The sequence below is a fragment of the Channa argus genome, chromosome 17 (assembly GCF_033026475.1).
Source record: "Channa argus isolate prfri chromosome 17, Channa argus male v1.0, whole genome shotgun sequence".
NCBI classification, from domain to species: domain Eukaryota; kingdom Metazoa; phylum Chordata; class Actinopteri; order Anabantiformes; family Channidae; genus Channa; species Channa argus.
The window spans coordinates 10365198-10387894 of record NC_090213.1 but is presented as its reverse complement, the minus strand read 5'-3'; the positions used below and the strand labels follow the sequence as shown (position 1 = coordinate 10387894).

Genomic DNA, 22697 nt, shown 5'->3' with positions numbered 1-22697 from the left:
TATGGCCGCCCCCACTGTCAACACACTTTAATAAGGCACAAACTTTGTCAAGTGGACAGGCATGTAAAAATGAGTTGTAGCAACATCTGTGAATTAGCTGCACCAAACACTTAACAGTGTGGAGTGTGTGGCCACAATCCCAGCTATTTTAGCTGTGACCAAAATGGGAAACGGGACTTAAAAGGGAAATCAGCCAAAAGTATTGTGGGAACATGAAGAACGGAAGGTGGAGACGACTGACATCAAAGCACTTCTCAAACACTGGAGGGGTTTCACACAACACAAACACGGACAAAGCCAGTCACTGAAACCACTGTGCTATTTAGGACAGCACAAAGGGAAAACAAGAAGAAATGTAGATACACCCTGTGTGTGCACAGTCAGCTGACACCGTCATTTAACACACTCACAACCTCTTCCACTTTGAATATTACTGGGCTCTATGCTTGTGTTACCCACGCACTTTGTTGGACGAATACATAGACTGTGTGTCACCAGCAAGACCATCAATTATAATTGGTGTGTCCACAGCAAAAGAGCTGTGTCTCTCTGCTCCATTTCTGCTGGATGACCCAGGACTAAACAAAGGACCACCGACTAACACAAACACAGGCAGCAGGGTGCTCTTATTCAGAGCATCTTTTGCTTTTATTTGGCAGATCGTCCAATAAATCGGGCAATCTGAGAGCCAAAATCTGTGAACATTTACACGTTCTGGTTCGGGCTGACACTGCTCACCATATCCAACAGAATTTCTTTCAACAAAAGAACATTACAATATTTTTTTAGTCTGATGATTTGTGACTGTGACTGCTCAAGGAGTTTCTTTCTAATTTGATTCAGCTTAAATGTTTTACCTTGTTTGTATATAACTGGTGTTGGTTGCAATAAGCAAAACCATTTTGCATTTGTCCGAGCACTGTATTATGACTACGTAATTTATCTTTTTATGAACTTAGATTTGTCATCCTGATTAAAAACAAGAAAATTGAAAACTACTTTATATTTACATACTTTATATTGATGTAACTTAAAAAATTCGAATCAAAATAATCTGATTTAAAAACTGCACGACTAAATTTCTTTTTTCATCATAAACACATACAAAACAAGAAAGTAAGGTAGGAAAATTCAGAGCGGCTGCAAACTGGAAACACAGTATGTGTTTAGTCTAACTCACCCACTCCAGGATTCTGGTGGTGACTAAAGGGTTATGACTGCTCTAATGTACTTGTAACACACAGGCTCACAGCTTGAGAAGCCTGTGTTGCCATGTTAATAATGTGCTCTGGATCTTTAATCAGCAACTCTGCCTTTTTACATGGGCCAGAGATAAAACAGACAACCCACAAGGTCTCACTTTGTCTATCTGGGGTTGTCTAGCTGCTTGGGTAGGACGGGATGACATGAAGCTCACAGCTTTGTGTAGGTTTTGATGAAAGGTGCCAGTTATTTATTGGGGCATGGTTGTGACAACGTGGGTGTTAACATGTATGCATCAACATCAGATCAGATATCCTGAGCCGTGCGCCCTGTAATTACCTACACTATATTTATCTCTGTCTCCCTCCAAATGTGTTTCCACAATATTTGTCTAAAACAACATTTTCATTTACTTTAGAAGATTTGTGTTCTCCTACTGGGGTGCCAAGCTGGGTGGGGTTTTGGACAACCAGGTTTAGTCAAAACCAGAGTAGCTCTACTTAACTTTACCGCAATTCAACCTTTGAAGTGCACATGATACTGTAAATCTAATACACCTAATTTGCACAGGGCAACAGCTAAGGTATTCTACCTTGAGGTTGATGCGCTCCAACAGCTCCTCCACAGAGGAGGGTTTGGGTGGTCGGCCCTTCCTCCTCCTCCTCACTGGCCTTTTGGGTTTCTCCTCTTCTTCATTCAGCACGTCCACATAGATGAACTTGAAGGTGCCAACTTTGTTGTTCAGCAGACCCATCCATGTTCCCATGGGTGGCTTACTAATGATGTCAATCACATCGCCATGCTAGAGAGGATCACACACACACACACACAAAAGGAAATCAGAGAAATTTGGCTTTGACATTTTGGTTTCCTATTGGTTTGGAACTGAACAGTTTTTTAGGTAAATGTCAAGTAAAACAGTGAGACATCCTCTGCCCCCCACTTCAAAAGCAATTCTCCAAATAAAATTCAAATGATGATGCAGCAGGTCTTTTGCCAGTGAGGGCTAATTGTGCTGACTAGTTTTAAAACATAAAAAAGTTTAACAAACATAGCCAGGCTCCAATAAATCATATTAATGTGTCTCATTAGACATTTGTGAGCAGCAATATGGTTTCATGCCTAGAAAGAGTACAACAGATGCAGTATTTGCTTTGAGGACGCTGATGGAGAAGTACAGAGAGGGTCATAGGGAGTTGCATTGTGTCTTCGTAGATTTAGAAAAAGCGTATGACAGGGTGCCGAGAGAGGAGCTGTGGTATTGTATGAGGACGTCTGGAGTGGCAGAGAAGTATGTTAGAGTGGTGCAGGACATGTATGAGAGCTGTAAGACAGTGGTGAGGTGTGCTGTAGGTGTGACAGAGGAGTTCAAGGTGGAGGTGGGTCTGCATCAAGGATCGGCTTTGAGCCCCTTCTTGTTTGCTCTGGTGATGGACAGACTGACAGATGAGGTTAGACAAGAATCTCCCTGGACTATGATGTTTGCAGATGACATTGTTATTTGTAGTGAGAGCAGGGAGCAGGTGGAGGAAAATCTAGAGAAGTGGAGGTCTGCTCTGGAAAACAGAGGAATGAAGCTTAGCCGCAGCAAGACAGAATACATGTGTGTGAATGAGAGGGACCCAGGTGGAACGGTGAGGTTACAGGGAGCAGAGGTGAAGAAGGTGCAGGACTTTAAGTATTTAGGGTCAACGGTTCAGAGCAACGGTGAGTGTGGAAAAGAGGTGAAGAGGCGAGTGCAGGCAGGTTGGAACGGGTGGAGAAAAGTGTCAGGTGTGTTGTGTGATAAAAGAGTATCAGCGAGAATGAAAGGAAAGGTGTTCAAGACGGTGGTGAGACCAGCAATGTTGTTCGGCTTAGAGACTGTTGCACTGAAGAAAAGACAGGAGGCAGAGCTGGAGGTTGCAGAGCTTAAGATGTTGAGGTTCTCTTTGGGAGTGACGAGGATGGACAGGATCAGGAATGAGTACATCAGAGGGACAGCTCATGTTAGATGTTTTGGAGATAAAGTCAGAGAGGCCAGATTGAGGTGGTTTGGACATGTTCAGAGGAGAAACTGTGAATATATCGGTAGAAGGATGCTGAGGTTGGAGCTGCCAGGCAGGAGGTCTAGAGGAAGACCAAAGAGGAGATTTATGGATGTAGTGAGGGAGGACATGAAGTTAGTTGGTGTGAGTGAAGAGGATGCAGAGGACAGAGTTAGATGGAGGCACATGATTCGCTGTGGCGACCCCTGAAAGGGAGCAGCCGAAAGGAAAAGAAGAAAAGAAGAAGAATGTGTCTCATTAGACACAGTCTCCAAAGTGCAGACAGACTTTAGTGGTGAAGTCTGCGTTGACAGTTGACAGCTGTGCACAGTGACGTGCATGTTCAAAGTGTTTTACCTTCAGTTTGAGGGAGTCTGTGTCATACGGACTCGGGGTGAAGTCAGTGTGGACTCTCGCACGACCACAGAATGGTCCTCTATAAGGCGGCTCCTCATCATCACCATCCTCTGACTTCACACTTTCTCTGTTACTGGCCGATGAGTCAGTGGTGCTCACTGTCTGACCACCTGGACACAAAGACATACATGTGAGCTTTGACGCAAGCAATAAATCTTTGTATCTGCAGTGAGACTTTTTGTCACAGATTCATGGAAAATTTGTTGCATTTACTGTTTCTAAGGGAAGGCTGTTGATGTGTGGGAAATGGAGTGGAGACGCGTCCACCCTAATTACTGCCGTATGTTTGCCATACTGCTTGCATGTTTGTGTGTGTGTTCTACTGTAAATCAGCCAAGTCAATTCACCCTGAGCTTGGAATCAGGGAGGGTATTTTATCCACAGCTGCGTGACAGAAACACCAGGCTGAATCAGAAGGTGTAATTAGACAAGATGACCTGATGCACTTGATAACTCTGAGATCAAAACACACAGGGCAGCTGATGGATAAAGAAAGAACTGCTCTTCATGATCATCAATCTACGAAAATCCTAATTGGTATTCAGGCAGTGCTGTAAGCACCGAGAAGGTTAAGTATTTGTGTGTATTTGAAATGAGCCAGTGGCACATGTTAGGAGCACCATCTAGTGTTTAAATATGTAGACTGTCCCTAAATATATTTTTATTGTGTGTGTGTAATGTGCTAAGGCATTGACAACGGAAAAACACATGAATGATTAAGTTTCATTTATATGCTCAAGATAGATGAAATTTAATATTCACAATATCAAAAAGCAAATGTTACTGTAGCTAAGTCTGTTTAAAAATATCAGTCTGAAGTTGACAGTCTACTTTAAAATAGTAGTTCTTACTCATTGAACTCTGTCCGCTGAGTGAACTACGCAGGCTCTCCACTGAGCCTCCAGCCTTGAGCTTAGGCTTCTCCAGAGAGTCCGTGTCAGGCTGAGGGGACTGAGGCGAACCAGGGCCTCCATCCGGACTCGACTGAAAGAGAGACAGTGAGGGGGAGATGCAGATGGGCAATGAAAGGACAGTGGGGAAAGACACAAAGGAAATGTTATGAAGTTAGGAGATGAAAAGATGTGAAGAAAGGGAAAGTGTGGTTAGGAGGTTACCAAGGGGGGAAACAATGAATACAAAGAGGTAAGAAAATTATAGGTAAGATCAATAAACAAAGAGGAGAGAGGCAAAGTAAGAGATGTCAGCATTTTGTCATAGTTTTTTTAATGTAGGAAACTGATTAACACATGCAAAAAATTGTTTCTGGCACAAATGTGAATTAGCTATTAATTTAAACTATCAATTTTGAAAAACCTACAATGTCTAGAAAATGTTCTTCGTAAAGTGTGATTATTTGTCTTAAACAATGTTTACTGACCTTTCATTTAAAAGTTCACATAAACTTACTGAATTTAATAGAAAAAAAAAAAAAGTATTCTGGCGTCTAATTTACATGTTTTATTTCAATTATCCACTAGGTGGCATTGTGGTCTATAAAATAACCAGGATGATATAGCAATTTTTCTTTGCTCTTTTCCAACAAATGGCTCCATGACTCATAACATAATAAGTGTGTCAAAGTATTGAGACCCTTGTGATGGACAGATGTGTATCTGATGTCACCCTACAGAATCGTCATTAACGCACAAACTGTAGGGCTGGACAGGCCACTGTCAGAACCACTGGGCTTTCATAAGACTTAGGCCAGAGCAGAAGACAGCTATTGTAAACTCTCACACTTTAAATCCTCATTTCCTAAGAGCAGGCCTGGGGGAGACTTGCATCACTTCATGAGCTCAGTATGAAGCACACACTCCACCCTACACACTGGGCCCAGAGAAAGCACAATCCAAATGTGCTTTAGTGCTCTCTGTTTATTCTGTAACTAACACAAATACTCCCACCCACTCACAGCTTGTGGACAGAATATGTGGCTTACACTGCAGAACTTCATCTAAATGTTTGCAGAACATGAGGAGCTTTTTCCCCCCTTTACAGCTGCACAAAGGATTAAACACATAATGAGTGGATTTGTGAGAACATTTATGTGCTAGTTGTTGCATTTAAAATAAAGTTGAGGTTTGACTATGTTCACACAGAGATGAAGAAACATGGTAAACCTACAATATGCTCAATGTAATCTGAACTTTTTACATATACAGCATTTGAATATCACATTCACGTGCGTGTGTCTAACCTGCTCAGACAAGGAACTGCTGTACTTCTTCGACATGCGTTTCCTCATCGTCTCCTTGACCGACTTAACCTTTTTGCCTAGTGAGATTCGCGATGTAGTGGGAGACTTGACCACTTCTCTGTATACAGCTTCCTGTTCTTTATTCTGTGATAAGGAAAGGATTTACGGTAGAAGAGGATGGACAGAGAGGAAGCAGATGACAGATAGAGGGGAAAGAGATGCGATGAGAGAGGGGATGAATCATGGGAGAAGACAAAGGCCAAGGAGATCAAACAAACAAGAGAGAGGACAGAGGAGAAAAAGGTGATTTAAAGTGACAACAGACTTCAGTTCAGGCTCCTCATCCTCTTCTAATTTCACAAGCTGCCAGCACTTACGTTGGCCTCGGTGCCTGCGTTGACCACATGTAACGAACGGTTGGACAGGTCAAAGCCTCCAAAGCTGCATGTTCTCTGTGGGTAGGGGAGGGGGGGGAAAACACAATCAAATGAGTCACACTCACAAGGTCACTTTAGAGTAAGTCCCCATCCGCACCCATCGGGGGTCAGCTCACAATGATTCATGCTTGGCACGACACAGGCAGTGGTTTGATTAATGTACATGGGTATACAGTTTGCTTATATGTGGGGGCATGATGTCATATGGGACAGTGGACAGCCAACAGACATGATGTAACACAAAGGGTTATATGAGCTTCTCTTTAAAATTGCAAGTTACTGCATGGTTCAAGGCAAATGAGCTGTTATATAGACTGTGGGGAGCTCAAAGTCGGCTCAAACAAGCTGCTTTAAACTTGGAATCCCTAAAGAAAGTATTAGACAAAGTTAAACCTTTCTTGATGTGGCCAACCAAAAACATAAAATTATACTCTTAAAAGTGAATATTTACTCATTGCATTTCAGTCTGATGCAACTGAGCTTGTGGTTAATTATGAGAAATGCAAAGATGGGCTTAGTATGCAAACATGCACATAGAGGCTGGTTGCTTAAAGCCAACAAGTGATTTTATACTCATCAGAAAATTATTCAGCCCCAAAACTAACAGTTCCTGCTAATAGGATGGGGAGATTTGGGGATTTGATTATTTCTTTGACTTTAAAAGGTCAACAGCAGGATAACGGGTCGACACAAAGGGGAACTTAAAGGAATCTTATCACTAAACTGGATGCGACTCTTGAATCCTACACAAACAAATATGTGGACACAGACATGCAAGAACAGCATCAGCCAAAAACACTCATGTTCAAATGGGGCTTCTACACTACTTGAATAAACTCCCACAAAACTTAGATGAGATAAATCCAAGTGAGATAAAGAAAACAGTTTTCATTAGATGTCCTGTAGTTCCATTCCCAGAAACAGTTTGAAGAAATGTCCAAAAAGAATGCGATGATAGCGATGTTTGATGAAATGGCCATGCACCCAGCAAAAAACGATGTCCTTTGTTGATAATTATAAGAAAAGAACTTAAAAAAAAAAATTAAAAAAAAAAAAAAAAATCACATTTGCAACGATAGAGGCACGGGCCAAAAAAGAACACGATAAGCAACAACAGAAAAAAGTGGATTTAGAGAGTTCTTGGATGAGAACGCCCTCCAGTGATTTCACTAGAACACGATAGGATTCAAGTACTCTCAAAGCTGCAGGATAGCTTCTCAATATCCCCGCCTAGACCAAGTGTCACTAGTTTTGCACACACGGGCTTTGTGATCGTAACAAAATGATATATGCAAGTCAACAAAACCCTTTTTAAAAAGTTGTCCTTTTTATTTGACTGTAACACATGTAGACAGCATGTTTATCTGTTCTTTCCACGTTTTGTTGCTATACTCAGCCTCACTAAATTTGAATTTTGTAAAGAAACTTCAGACGCTGAGTGTGACTGCATAAGGACATTCTCTGAAAATGTCTCTGAGGCCAAGTGCTGTGCAGTTCCAAGGAAGAGCAGCTCCAAGCTGGTACAACATCTCCTCTGCCCACAGGGATCAGTGTGACTGTGTGAGTGTGTGTGTTCTTCAGGGATCTGACATTTATAAAAAAGCACTTTAAAACAAACTCTGCTGTAACTTAACCTCCGAAGTGGGGCACTGCACATTCCATAATCATTTCATATTCAGACAAAAGGCAGTCACTTAAAGGTCAAAGAAGACGACATCCCTTTAGGGGTACTTGGCTCTGTGATAGATAGGTCAGTTCATGATGTTTTCAATATAACTGCATTAATTTCATGAACATTTTTAAAAAAACAATATTAATCCAATAAGTTAAAAACATTTGACCTCTTATATCTTATGGCTGCACCCTTTAATATAACCTCTATGCTATTCTGCAACTTTGAAGTACACTGATTCCTTCTCACACGAGGCGGTCGATTTAAACCTCATGGACCAGACTCACAGACTTCTGTTGGATGCGCAAGAGCACACGCTTGGTGCAGCGGTCCACACTGGCCGCCCACTTCCTGTCCGCCTCACGGTCGTCCTCCAATAGACAGCGGCGCTCAGCGCGGCTGAGGGTAACTGGGCGGACCAGCTGGGCCCAGTTGAGGTGACCGTACAGACTCCGTTCTACCACATAGGTGATGTTCAGCTCACTGACTGCTGTTCGACCTCGCAGTCGGCGAGATGGGAACACCCAGCCCCCTCCTACATTTCCAAAACCCTTTGATTTGGCTACATCACAGCGAGAAGGGGACGAGGGGGTGACAGACAGGGGGGAAATAGGGGTCTTGGCATTCCGTGCACGTTGGTACAGGAGGTGCTTGGTGGAGTAAGCGTAGTTGGGGTCAGGCTTCCGGTGTGTCCAGCTGCCAAGGTGTCGAGTGGCAGGTTGGTGTTTGGGGCTGCCTTGTTGACAGTCATCCAGGGAGATCAGAAGGCGGGACTGGGCACGGGGTTTAGGACGAGGTTTGGTAAGGCCATAGAAAGCATAGAGGGCCTCATTGTTACTTACCCCATGGGAGATGGAGCTCAGGGCCTTCCGCATCTCGCCGTCAGTTGTGGAACGTGAAAGCTTCCCCTCGTCATCCAATCCACAGCCATCCAACTCTGAGAAGGAAGAGCCACTCCCTCCCACAGCAGAGATGGAACCTCCTAGGCCCCCGGAGCCAACCGGTGTTCTCTTGGGTGGTCGGATGAGGCCGTGCGTGCTGGAAGACTTACTGAAAGTTTTGACCAGCTTATGTCCAGACCACGTGTCCAGGCTGCTGGAGGAAGGGGAGGTGGTCAAACTGTCTGTGTCTCCATCCAGAGAGAGTTGATCTTGAGTGAGACAGGCCTCCTTGGGTAAAGGGGGCTTCTTCAGGACCCCTGTATAAAGCGCTGTGTTGTCCTCACAGGTAGGAGATGCTTCCAGATTTAGAAAATCTGAAGAGAGAAGCATTGGGGAGTTTGTTACTCAGGAGGACACAGACATCAGGTTTCATGCAGTCCCATGACCCATCTGTGGTTTCCCAGACCACAGCTAGCCAGCAAACGTTTCAAAACACATTCTTAAAGTCTGAGTATCCGGCAAAACCCATGACAGATGAGAATGTAATAACACTGGCAAAAAAAAAAAAACATCCTCCTTTTTAACACAAGTTACAAATTTTCAATGACCAATAGATGGAAACAAAACCTTTACTTTCATTTAATTTTACTTTCACTTGAGTAAGGACTAGCAGCTCACATTTCATCAGAAAAGATTTTCAACAATTACTGCAGTGATGAAATTTGTAATTAGTTCAAGTATGATGCCTAAAGCCTTAATGTCTAAAACTAAATTGGAAAACGCTGACATATATGCCGAGCTATAAGACAATCAACAGAAGCATTACAAACCTTCAGAACCGTGTTTCTTGCCCTCTTCCACCTTGATTAGTTTTTTCCTAACCCGGCGTGTTGAGTTAACCAGTTTATGAAGCCTTTTGAATTTCACAGAGTCCTCTGATTGCTCATCGTCTGACTGTTCACGAGACTGGTGGGAGAGAGAAAGAGGGAGGGATGATACAATAAAATGGAAGGACAGTTAAACACCATGTACAAAAAAAATACACACAGGCAAAAACAGAAAAATCTTCTTTCCAGTGCAGCATAACTTTTCATGAAAGAACCGTAACACAAATGTATGGATATGTTTTGAACCTATTAAATATAAAAAGAAAAATGAAAATAAAACACAGTTTGACAAATACACTGATATTTCATGGTTGCAACAGATGGGAGCATTGTTTAGCGATGGAGTCATAGTTAGTGAGGTGAGAAATGGACTGGTGAAATGGTGGCACACTGCATTGTTCGAAATTTATATTCATAGAAAACATCAAAGAAATGCAATGATATAATGAAAACCAGATGAGACAGTAATTTGAAACAAGAAATGGGTACAATTGAGTGATACAATCAATCAGTTTTGTAATAAATGCACTGTTTGAAGTTATGCTGCCTTCTGTTTCCTCAAGAGGAAATGGAGGGACACTGGTTGTGACTTATGAGTGTCAGCGTCCTTGTTTTCTTCACCGTAAATAGCCACTGCATTTAAACTCACAGTGGGAGTGGAGTGGAAGAGAAACACAATAAAAAAAGTCAGTTTCATCATTCTCACACACAAGCCCTACTCCCATTGAGCATCCACACACATATCCACAGAAACACCCAAAGCTTTATGTGTGTATGTACATTCTTGCTAAGGCCTCGATGTAATGATGGTGATGAGATGAACATTTGGGTAAAGATAATCTGGCAGAAAGGACCCTTATAATCACAGACAACTTTATTTGTTTCTGTTTGCCACTGGTTTCCACAGCAACACCACCTCTCTGGTCACACACTGGCAGTTCCACAGTCAAGGTTGACTGGATCGCTCGCAGAGGGACCCACAAGCATGCAGCACATACACAACATAGTGGGCATAATGCTCAGTCTGATAAAATGCAGTCTTCTCTCGCTGCCTTAAAGGAAACAAACTGCCTTCTTGCTGTTCCTGAGTTTAGACCACAGGCCTGGCTCAGAGGATGCTGACATACAGTAAGGATGATGTTAACAACTGTGGTTTGGTTGGAGAAAACAGATCTGACACTGTTCACAAATCTGTGATGGAACCACAGCACTAAACCAACATTGTGAGTGTTACGAAAACTTGCTAATAGCTGAGCAAATGGAGGAAGAAACAACACGTTTATCAGTGTGCAATTAATCAAACATGCGTCCCTGTACTATCATCGCTCCACTTTTAGAGATACTAGGTCAACTCTTAACTTATGTGTCATGTCGACCCAGCAGACCAGAACTAGGGTACAGTCATTCAATTGGTAACTGACAAACCGCAGAAACAGGCTCTAATGTCCCTCGTCCAATCCTTCCTGATAATCCCTCAGCTGGACCACACAATTCTGGCTGCAGTGGGGATTCCTTTAACTTTCCATTGGCTCTGCTTTAAATGCTTGAGCGTATTAGCTTGAGAGAATATGTAATAACCAGTCTGTGTCCAAGAGGATTGATAAAAGAGACAGTGAGATGGGTGAGCCAACCATAGGTTGGACAGAAGTCCTCCTGGATCTATTTTATAGCATTCACTCGTTTCTCAGTATTTTTGCACTTAACCCACATGATTTCTTCTTTTCCTACTTGTGACAAAAGAAGAAAAGGAACGGTAGATTGTAAAATGACAATGATATATAAACCCTAACCCAACCCTTAGGATTAGAATCCATGCAAACGACCTGATAAACAGGGCGAGAGACACACACACAATGAAAGCAAAACATATGAGGTCATGAATCAGGCAGGGCTGAAAGGCCACCATTGAAAACAAGGTCAAAGCAACAATTCCACCGCCATACTTGCAATTTCCTTTCACAAACTACTACTGAGAATCCTTACCACAACTTGGAAGATGTGCTAAAACTTGGAAAAGAAGAAACCAACATCCTTTTGGTGCAATAAAAAAAAAAAAAAAAGCTTTCTTTTCATCAGTTTGACAAAAAACAGGACAACATAATCTACAAACAAACTTTGTTAAGTTTGTCCATGTGCCTTAAAACACAAAAATACAAAGATAGCACTTCCTGTGTTAACATCCAAACAGGTTAGCAAAAGTGTGTCCAGTTAATCCATAGCATGCTGATAAATGTACGGTCCAAAACATTATGTCTCCCCGTGTGCACGCTGGCAGATGCAGAGATGTAGCCTGTTAGTGAATTCAGTTTAGAGGAATGAGGGACGGACTGGAAGTGCCGGGCTGCTCAGCTAGCAGAGAAAAGGCGTGTTGTGCATGGAGAACAATCCCAGCATTTGAGCCCCCCTGACCCTGCCTTGGCCCCCACATTGCTAATAGCCAACCCTGGAATGTGGGCTCCAATAAACGGGTGAAGACAGACTGGAGAAAGACAGTATGAAAAAGGCACAGAGAAGCAAGAGACTTTTATAATGTATAACTCTGTGCACTGTATAGACACGTCTGTATATGACATACAAGCAGACATAGACACACAAAACTGTTAAGTGTTTGAATTCAGGAATGACCTAATTCCATTTGAGGGATGAGGGGCAGTACATGACAGGAATAGAGGCCCCAGCAGAGTAGAAATATTTCCTAAAGTGGCCAATTTTAGAACTTGGGGCATAGGGAGATACAGAACTTGATCTTGATGTCCACTCTCTCTCCCTCTTGTTTCCCTTCTGCCTCCAGCAGTTGCATTTGTTCACAGCCTCCAGAGCCAATCTGGGTGTTCCTCTGCACAATACTTCTTCAGTAACTTTTCATCCTATTCCTTGTCTGTATCCCCCATCTGCCCCTTCCCCTACAGTTTATCAACCTTCCTCCTGCAGGAAGTGAGGAGCTGGCAGCAGAGGGGGTAATGCAAGGGTTAACAGACTGATAAGATGATCAGTAAACTCATGCACAATTCACACATCCACATCAAAGAGTCTAGAGTAATTTACCTATTTTTCGTATGGAAGGAAATCTTCAATCATTACCCAGAGGAAGAAATTAATAAGGACCCTTGACAATGTGAGCAAGCTATTTTGCATAAGTCCGTATGCAAACCATATATTTTACACGGCCTGCTATGAATGTGTAAAAGTCTAGCACATCTGTATTGGAAGCATATTCAGCCAGTTAAAAGAAACTGATTATGGGAATGCATGCCTAGCCAAGACCTAAGCACATCTGTCTGTAGGCTGCCGTGTCAAGCTGTCATTTATTTTACCAATAACAACACAAAGTGCACATGCATTCCATTGGAAAATTGGACAAGAATAAATGCAATACAAGAGACTGTTTTAGGAAATGCTTGGAATTATTAGCACATTTCGAAATCGTAATAATGCACATTAGGTGGCTTTACTTTCAAAGTGCTTGGAATTTCCTTGTTTGGACAAACTAACATTCTCTTACAAAAAGTGGGTGAGACTGTATGACTGTTATTAATATACGATCCCACACAGTACAGAATTTTTCAAAAGCACCGTGACCACTGTGAATCAGTGTCAGAGCTGGTCTTCATTTAAAAAGGAAAAATACACTGGCATACACAAACATGCCCAACAGAAAACAAGGTAGGTCATACAGGATGTGATTGCCTGAGCTCCAGCTCTGCAACTTCTAGCATCCGTCACAAGATCGACTTTACTACATGATGTATTCTCAAAGGCCAGGACTCATTTAATGCTAATGGGGAGGTTTAGGGGTCTTCTCTCCAAGGATGACAGCTGACAAACCCTCAACTTGAGTTCCCACAATTGCAACAGCTTGATGGAAACAGACCTGACCTACATTTCAATAACATAATTTCCTTTTTACTACAGGAGCCAATTTGACTTATTTAGGACAAATTTCTAATATGGTACAACTAACCTGATTACCTGCTCTATGCTGTTTATCAATTCAAGAGCCCAACTAATTAAAACAAGGTAAGAAAAAGGCTAAGACTCACGGAGAACACACCTCTAGATTAAGGAGTCACATGACATGGTGGAGAGAATATATGCATAACAGCAAATATACTGTAGCTTGAGAGAGAAAAGGGGAGATACAGGGAAGTAGGAATGGAGGACAGAAGGATAAAAGTCAAGTGGATGTAGTTTATGCTATGGCGTATACCTAAAATTACTAAAAAAAAACTAACGTACAGGTACATGGAATTTACATTTTACATTTGGCTGAACACACACCACCATCCACACTAGTGGCGACAACATATGTTTTTGTTTTTTTTTTTTAAACCTGCCGTTCTCCATCACAACTTCGTTGTCTGAAAAATAAAACTGAAAAGTGAGAGTGGTCGAGGTGAGAGTGTTATAGGAGGGAGAATAAAAGGGAGGGTTTGGAATACTGGGGTTATGGGGTGGGGGTGTACTTACGTTGCAGTTTGAGGACTGGTTAAGATTGGGTGCAGATCCTTCAGTCCACTCTGCAGTGTCAGTACTGCTGGACTGTCTGCTGCGCTCATACTCCTTCAGCTACGTGGAGAAGAAGAGTTTAGAGAGGCAGAGGAACAGGGTGGGGGGGGCACCCACTCTCACCCAGCATGTTACATCTCTCCATATCCTACTGATAAATCTCAACAGTGTGCATTCCCAGTGCATGTATAAAGACAAAGACACACACACAAACACACAGAGACAGACAGAAGGACTCAACCAGTGATGTAGTGGTAAATACTGTAAGAAGGTGATTATCAGACAAGCAACCAAGCTATAGAGCTATTGTAATTATTTAAGCAAATAATGACATTTCTTCTACAACTTCCCTACTGCCCTTGTAAGCAGACATAACTCTCACTATTGGAACTCTATTTTGTAAATAAAAAAAAAGTGAGCCTGCAAATCACTTTGAATATTATTGGATCTATTGTCCACTACATCCCTGGAAACACACACACACACAGCTATATTGACAATAAAATCAATATGATGATGTTGATCAGTAATACAGAGAACACATACAGGACAGGACTACACAAAAGTCAACAAATATTTCCACAGAGGCTGATCATTGATTGACTGTTTGTCAGTCACTAGAGAGAGAAGCTGAGATCAAGCTACTGGCTTATAGAAATTCAAAGTTCTGAAAAAAAAAAAAAAAAAGCCTTGTGGAGAGCAATCCAGAGCTCAAATGCTGCTGGGCAGTCATGCTAACCACGGAAAAATAAAAGATTACTGACAGAAAGAAAGGAGGGAAATAAAAAGAGAAAAGACAACAGAGATGTACTGAAAGTCAGATAAAAAATAAAGTGTAAAGACATTTATAGGAGAGCCGAATAATTATCCACCATGTCCACCTAGAGAGAAAAGCCATCAAGGCACCAGATCAACCTCCCCCAACAGATGGGGCTATTGAGTTACTACTACCATCGACCCAGCAATTCAGCAGCACACCCACACACACTCCAAGAGCTCACACCCTGAAATCCCCAGACTGCTGAACCTCTGGTTTGGAGTTTGTGTGCATGTGTGTGTGCATGTGTGTGAGAGTCTGAGTGTATAAAGAGGACAATGCAGGGTTAAAATGTAGGGCTTCATAGTAGTAAGGGTGAGTCATTTTAGTAAGCCAGCACTATGTGAGAAGGGTGAAAAGTAATCCAGGAGAGGGTAGGGGGACGTAGAGGATGAACTGGCAGCTCTAAGGGGAGATGTGAGGTAGGGAGGTAACACAGATGAAGCAGAAAGTTGATGGAGCTTCCTACCCGGGCTAGAGCTTCTTCAACGGTAATCATCTTCTCTTTTACCATCATCATCAGCTGGATTCTCTCTTCATCACTCATGGTGATCTCACTGGCCACATAGCCAATGTCCTCTCCTGATGGAGTAAAATAGCAAAGAGTCAAATATGATGTGACTTCTCTTTAGTAAATCTGAAAAACGGACACACACAAACCTTTGGATGTCTGTCGTACGACGGGTTTGTGCTGAGACTTGCGAAAGTTTTGCCAAAAAGACTTGTTTTTCTTCTTATTGTCCCATTTACCTACAGGGAGAAAATGATCAGTCACTTTGGGGGAAGGCAGAAGTACTTCACTGTATTGTTGTTGTAGATGTATTTTGTTGGGAAATGAGAATTTTCCTCTAAGACAGCACAGTACCTTCAGCTATCATGGACATAATTTCACATGTATAGACTCCTATTTCTCACAACAATGACGTATGAATCATGCGTGAACATGTCTGACTACTCCTACTAGTCAGTCTAAACTAAATCAATAATTGTTATCTTATAGGAAACAAAAAAACAGTAGAAGATGTTTCTCATCCTACCTCCAGATCCATCTTCAGAGCTGGACTTGTGCAGGGGCATTCTGCGTGGAAGAATATTAAAGAATTAATAGTCAACGTTAGAAAGATGAAAAACACTCATTTCTGGATTCTCACACCTTCTCAATAAGTGTCTAGACTCTGTCAACCACAGCCCTTTGAGGCACATTACATTTAGGCTAAAACAGTTAACTTGTGGGAGAAAACCTGCAGTTTCATCAATTCACCACTTGGGGCCAGTGGTGACACTTTAGTTGTGGCAAAGCAGGCTACTGAGCGTTACAGAGAGGCTGCAGGGGAGATGGTGGAGAAGAGGCAAGTGGATGTGAAAATCGTGAGAATACAATATACTTCAAAAGCAGTAAAGGAAGGTGTATGGTCAACATGAAGAAAAATGAACAGTAAATGAGCATGTGAAATGAAAGAATGCAGAAGTAAAGTATGGAACTGATGAAGAGAAGAACAGGAGGAGAACGAGGCATGGAAGGAGGAGGAGAAACCACAGGGCAGACTCAGCCTGTTTGTGTTTCCACTTCCCTCCACAGGGTAGACAGTCACGAGGAAGACAGAGGGAAGAGTGGGAGAAGAGAGCGGGCATTAGACAGGGAGAGATGGAAAATAACAGAGAAGAAAGAAATACCTGACATGTCTACAAACCTTCCTAAACAAGCAGAACTTATGTGGGGAAAATAACAACTTGAAGACTTGTTGTGAGACATGAACTGTACTCAGCTTTGAATCAAAAAGTCATCTATGAGCAGCCTCACCCAATTTCAATTCAGCACCATGTTAGGCCAAAGCTGACGCTCCCTTGTTCGGGAGAAGATGAGTAACCACATCAATGGCAATCTATTTCCGTCTTTATATATGAAAGGGGAGGAGGAGGAGGAGGAGGGGGGAAGCTTCAGTGGTTCATGTTCAAAGTAGCTGCTGAAAACTTCACTGAAAGAGTTTGTTTTCAGATTGGGCTGAGTGGGCTGAAAAAGAGGGCGACGAGGAAGTAAAGCTTCAGGATGGATTATGTCTGTGGATTACGCCCTACAGGTGTGTTTATGCACATGTGAGTGTGGGAGTGGTGATGTCTTCACACTGCAAGTTTCTGTCCCTTTCAGTAAAAAGGAAATACATCAAAATGGGAGGCAGAGATTAGAACAGTGAATTTGTCCAGCCGAGTCCCTCGCAGAACTATTGTTTACAATCATTTACCATCTCTTGCTTGCACACTTTCACAAACCCTGTATAGTTTAGGCCTATTACACAAAGGCTGAACCATGCACTGAGACAGGTGGCTGCAACATGAAAGTGTGTGACAGGCTCAAAACACGACAGACAGGTCACTTCGCTCTCCAGTGGCGGCATGTGTGAGAATGTGTACATATGTTGATATGGTTGTTAAGACATGGCAATCCTCTCTGGGTGCAATGGGAAATCTTCGCTCAGCTTAAAGCTTGGCTACCATGGCAACTTAATGAGATGCTAATTGAATGGAAGCCTCTATGCTTTGCTGCTCTGCTCATCCCCCTCTCAGATAGGCTAGGGCCAAAGCTAATGCTAATAGGACTCACTCAATAGAAGCTTTTCAGTGGCAGTGCTGCTCCCCTCCGCCTCCATGGTCTATAAATTAACCTCCTGTTCAGCACAAACATGCATGCATTCACACACACATCCATGCACTCACATAGTTCAGAAGAGCTTGAATTTTTTACAAAGACTGTCAGTTCAGGCATTGTCTACTAGGCAACTTAATTGCGTTAACCTGAACTCTTTGGCATGCCTTTCCATTTCAATTCTGCTCTTTCCATTGAATGAGGGACATATAACTCTTTATCCCATTAGCATAAGTAGCTAACTTCCTACTTAAGGTGTAAAGTAAAATACAGTATCTTAACCTTGACTGAACCTTCACATGCTAGGTGACAGTTCTTTTTCATTATACCTCTGCAGCTTAAAATGCTACAGTACAAATGATGTTATGAGTGTACAATTGCCAAGACAAATACAGTATGAGGTAAAAATGCTGAGATTTAATATTGTGAATCATCTTTTAGAAAATATGCAGTAGCTGCACCAAAACACAATATAAGCACCCACACACAAAAAGATAAGCAGTGGTTGATATGAATGTATGACAGCAGTGCTGTTCATGAAAGATGATAAAACACCCCACACTAAGATTTGGACACACAGCTGTGTTTCCGTTTGCTTCTTACTGGCAGTTTTTTCTGCACTCAGCATAAATTAGAAAAGCACATACACTATGTGCGCAGAGTGACTTTGCCTTTTTTGCGATTACAAGGCTGTCCACCTGCAGCAAAGTTATCTCCGGTGTTCTAGTGGAGACAATGAAGGGCCGTGACCCTGTGTGACAATGGTGGTGGCCACAGGAAGAGCAGAGGGATGACCCCCATTAGGGGTCATGGAAGGGGAAGACAGAATATCATATGGCAGGAGAATAAAAAACCATAAGAATGCATGGATGTGAGAGCATTTTGTGATCCATTCTTAGCAATGAAAACATTTTCATGATGGCTACAATACACATTTCCATCCGATTTCTAGTTTTATAATCTGGGATTCCACATTCACTTATTCAAATTAAATACCTCTACAGTTACAAACCCAGTGAGTCAATCTTGATTTGTGCACATGTATGCTTTCATCAAGATCCATTTACCACTTCTGTTAAATTTACTGATAAGCTTGTGCCCCCCTTAACTGCAACAATACCCACCAATCAATCACCCTCCAAAACAGGAAGTTCCAAGTTTGAACCCTCCATCTTTTTGACAGTGTTCTGTCATCACCACTGGTATACTGGACACTGTGCCCACCCTCCTGCCAACAAAGTGACAAAGAGACACACAGACAGAGAGGAGGGGCGGCACAGTCCCGAGATGTAGTCTCGGTAATAGATGTCTCGGTAGTCTCGGTAATCTCCTCTGGGTGCTATTGTCCTACAGAGAAGTGGTGATGTAGTATCTGCACCCGTGCGTGTGAATGCACGCCCATGCCTCGTGTAAGGCTACGAGGAATGTGTAAGACGAATAGTGAGGGCTTGTCTATCAGTCTGCCTGCCCAAGATAAATCACTCTACCTGAAAGCCATTTACAAGAGTGGAAAGTGGACAATAGGGTATGTTACAAAGAACAGAGCTGGGGTGAATGAGAAGAGAAGTAGTGGCGATGAAGGATGGATTACAAAAAGAAAGTTTCTGAGGGGTTTGATAGGTGAGATGTAATCCTTGAGCATAAAAACTTAGCCTCACATCTAATATTCACACAAGAACTGGAGGCTGGAGCTTTTTAAAAAGACAAAAAGAAAAAGCTGATGTGACAGAGGTGAAGAGAGAGATAAATGTGGAGCTATGCCATTAGAGATTAACAGAGAAGACTTAGGTTGAGACAAGTATGACCATTTTTGCCAAAGGAGGTCTGGCAGAAAGCATGTGAGGCATGGGAGACAGAGAAGAAGCAGACTGATTGGGGGGAGGGGGGGACCATACAGTTATGGTCTCTTTCAGGGCCTCTTTCAAACAGCCGAGAGACGTCATTCAAAATTTGGCATCTGGTTCCCATCATCCTGAGTATTTGTCTGTGCAACATATACAGACGGAGGAGAAGAGATCATGTCTGTGGTATGCGCTTCCTTTCCTGCACGTGGACTTCATGTGAACATAATTCCACTGGGGGTCACACAGGGGTGATACGAAGGAATATTTATCAAGATTTTAAAAATCTGCGATACACATGAGATCATTTCTGCATCAAACTAAGATTTATTTAGCCTTTTTCTCTAGGCAAACACGGCAGAGTCAGACTGGGGCTCACAATTCTTGCACTACTCTCTCTGTCCACTCGTCTCCACAGGAATTTTCTTTTTAAAAAGGCCACCAATTGGCATCACTGTTCATAAAGAAAGATTTGTTCATCTTGCGAGGAAAAATCTGAGACTATTCTTGACCTTCCATCTCACTTCACAGACACCAAACAAAGCCAGTGCCTATACACAAACCAAATGTGTGTTACTGCAGTGAATTTAATTCTGTCTGACAGCAGGGCATTTAAAGAGCTGTTTTGCAGGCCATTTTAGATTACTTTAAATGTGTATAACAGTGTTTAACTGTGATCTCAACTGTGATCTGGTGGGCCATGGCAGAGAAATTTCATGGATACAAAATACAGTGCTGTGCAAAAACATTAGCGCACACACACACACACACACACAGTGTTACAGGAACCATTTAAAAGGAACCCCACCCATACCCAGTTCCATCCTGCTCTTTCGTTCACGCTTCTTTGCTGTAATCATTTGGTCATCACCCTCTCTCTCTGTCTCCCCCTCTCCATTGCTGGACACAAAGGCAGGAAGGAAACATGGACGGCCAGAGAACAGAATTGTTGCTGGACTGAGCGGGTCAGCCGGAGGAAGCAGTCAGTGGTTTTCTTCAACCATAGCAGGGAGTTTAGGGGACAAAGTGTGGGTCATACAGTATGAGTAATGCCGAGGTTCACTTTCTTATAGACGCTCACAAAAACGTTTACCTCAGTATTCTTGGAGCCTCTGTAAGTGCAGAACTGAAGAGAGTGGAGGGCATCTATAGCTGCTTTGAGCTAAAACATGTTGCAGCTTTCTAGTACTATGTATCTATTTTTTCACACATTCCCCGTGATGCCACTTAAATATTGGGCATCTTTATGTGTTTAGTGTACAGGAACAGAATTGTACAAGTAGACTGACTGAGTAAATCAGTATTTTATGTATGTCCAGTTAGGTTAAAGCTGAACCTGTGTCAAATGCCACCTCACACACACACCACCACACTTATCCATAAAATTTGAGTTTTCCACTTGAGGTGCTGACCACTCCTCCTCCCAGGAGAAAACATAAGTGCCTTTTTTTTAAACTGGCTGTCACATAAGAGATCTATCAATAACCCTTCTTTTTGTGTCTCTTGATCTTAAGCTGCGAACATGCAAAAAGACTGAACTTGATTCATGACTTTGTGTGCAGGCATGTGTGGTTTGATACAATCCAGATGAAGGCTGTGCTGCACATTGCTTTGACATGCAACAGACATGCATTTCAGTCCAAGCACATCAGATGGTTCAACATCAGGTGTGGTTACAGCAATGAAGTGGGAGGAAAACAATAAGTAAAATAAAAACCACTTACTTTCTGTCCAATTCTGGAGTGGACACTTCACTGCTGAACCCTAATGATTCCTGAGGACAGAAAGAAGAACACAGATTGAAATCTGACTTCTTATCAAAAGCAAGTGAAAAACTGAAACTTTGCTGTGCCTTGTGAACATCACATCTACCTGGATCTCATTACGGAGCTGCAGATAGGTGCTGCTTGAATCCTGTTTATCCTGAAAATAATGTAACAGGAGAGAAAGAAAGAAGGTCAGGTGTCAGTGTTACATAAAGCAAAAATCTCTATATAGAGGAGACGGTGTCTGGTCAGTTGCCTGCATAAACAGTGAGCAGTGGGTAGTATGTTCAATGCCGACAGTGCTGTGCTGAAAAGGTGTTCTTCACTCAGGTTCATGCAAACACGTAGCAGTTAAAAACAAACATGAACACGTGTGAATCCACGCATAAGCAGCCCCAACAGGTCAGGTCTAGTTTCAGGTGGTCTAACCTGCAATACTTGTTTTAATTATTTTTCAATACCACTGGGCGGTGGCACAGCCTAGTCAAGTGCTTGCTTTCCTAGAAGAACAAAACATGACAGGAGTGCAGACGTAAATGGCTTCACAGTTTGATTCCAATGACGTTAGCGTGACCCTTCCCCCCAACACAAGGGAACACATGTGCTTTTGCCTCATTTTGAAAATAGATCATAACATATTTAATTAAATGAAGAAAAAAAAGATACTGGTGAACTGGCTTATATGGAAAACAGATAATTTGGGCAAAGTTTTGTCCATATGTTTAAGGAAGAAACTGTTCAAATGATCAACCATTGTGTGCTTTTAAAAACCTTCTCTGAGAAGATTAACTAGACCCTTGTCCTCAGACTCGCCCAATGTTGCCACAGCTTTATGCTGTCGGCTCGTATACATCACACAAACAGATGGGGGCCGCACTCTGCTTAAGGACAGTGACCAGATTTTCAAAATGTGGACCAGGGACTCACAAGCCTAAGCCTTAAGGTTACCATCGTGTTGAAATTGCTCATATTTCTGTTCATTGCACAATGAGAAATCTGTGTCTCTCTTCGCCATGTGCCTTTAATCCTGCTGACATAAAGTAAAGGGTAACCAAGGACAACCAAGCAACTTATTTTATTTTTCTGTTAAGCCAACATAAGGATTAAAAATAACAAGAAAACTGTGACATTCTGCACAGTAAGGAGAATATTATGATTGTGCAGATTTTAAAGGTCATGAGCTTACAGTCAACAAGAGCAAAGAATCAAATTGTTTTGATGACCGTATTGGTTTGATATATTTTAGGACATTTTTGAGGAAGTGTCGCCATCTTAGTATTGCTGAAAGTAGTCAGCTTCCTATAAGAAGAGAAAACATAACCCAAGACAAGTTCCTCTTTCTGCTGTCTGTCTGAATTTAATATTTCACCATTTCCATTCTAGCAAATATGTAAACAAATTGTCG

At 42.2% G+C, this 22697-nt stretch overlaps 1 protein-coding gene across 6 annotated transcripts in view; it reads right to left on the bottom strand.

Annotated features, from left to right (window-relative positions):
• The window catches only part of sash1a (SAM and SH3 domain containing 1a), a 143755-nt gene that overhangs the window by 10494 nt on the left and 110564 nt on the right, over positions 1–22697 (bottom strand). For 4 of the 6 annotated variants that reach the window (XM_067481498.1, XM_067481501.1, XM_067481500.1 and 1 more), the window contains exons 3-15: positions 21399–21449; positions 21251–21300; positions 16082–16122; positions 15705–15794; positions 15514–15626; positions 14189–14287; positions 9665–9800; positions 8796–9208; positions 6222–6296; positions 5845–5988; positions 4499–4631; positions 3588–3757; positions 1796–2005 (exon numbers count right to left, since the gene is read on the bottom strand). In XM_067481498.1, the coding sequence (XP_067337599.1) occupies positions 1796–2005; positions 3588–3757; positions 4499–4631; positions 5845–5988; positions 6222–6296; positions 8796–9208; positions 9665–9800; positions 14189–14287; positions 15514–15626; positions 15705–15794; positions 16082–16122; positions 21251–21300; positions 21399–21449 (1725 nt within the window). Of the gene's footprint in view, positions 1–1795; positions 2006–3587; positions 3758–4498; positions 4632–5844; positions 5989–6221; positions 6297–8240; positions 9209–9664; positions 9801–14188; positions 14288–15513; positions 15627–15704; positions 15795–16081; positions 16123–21250; positions 21301–21398; positions 21450–22697 lie in introns of all 6 variants that reach the window. The other 2 variants (XM_067481497.1, XM_067481499.1) reach the window with 2 other exon arrangements.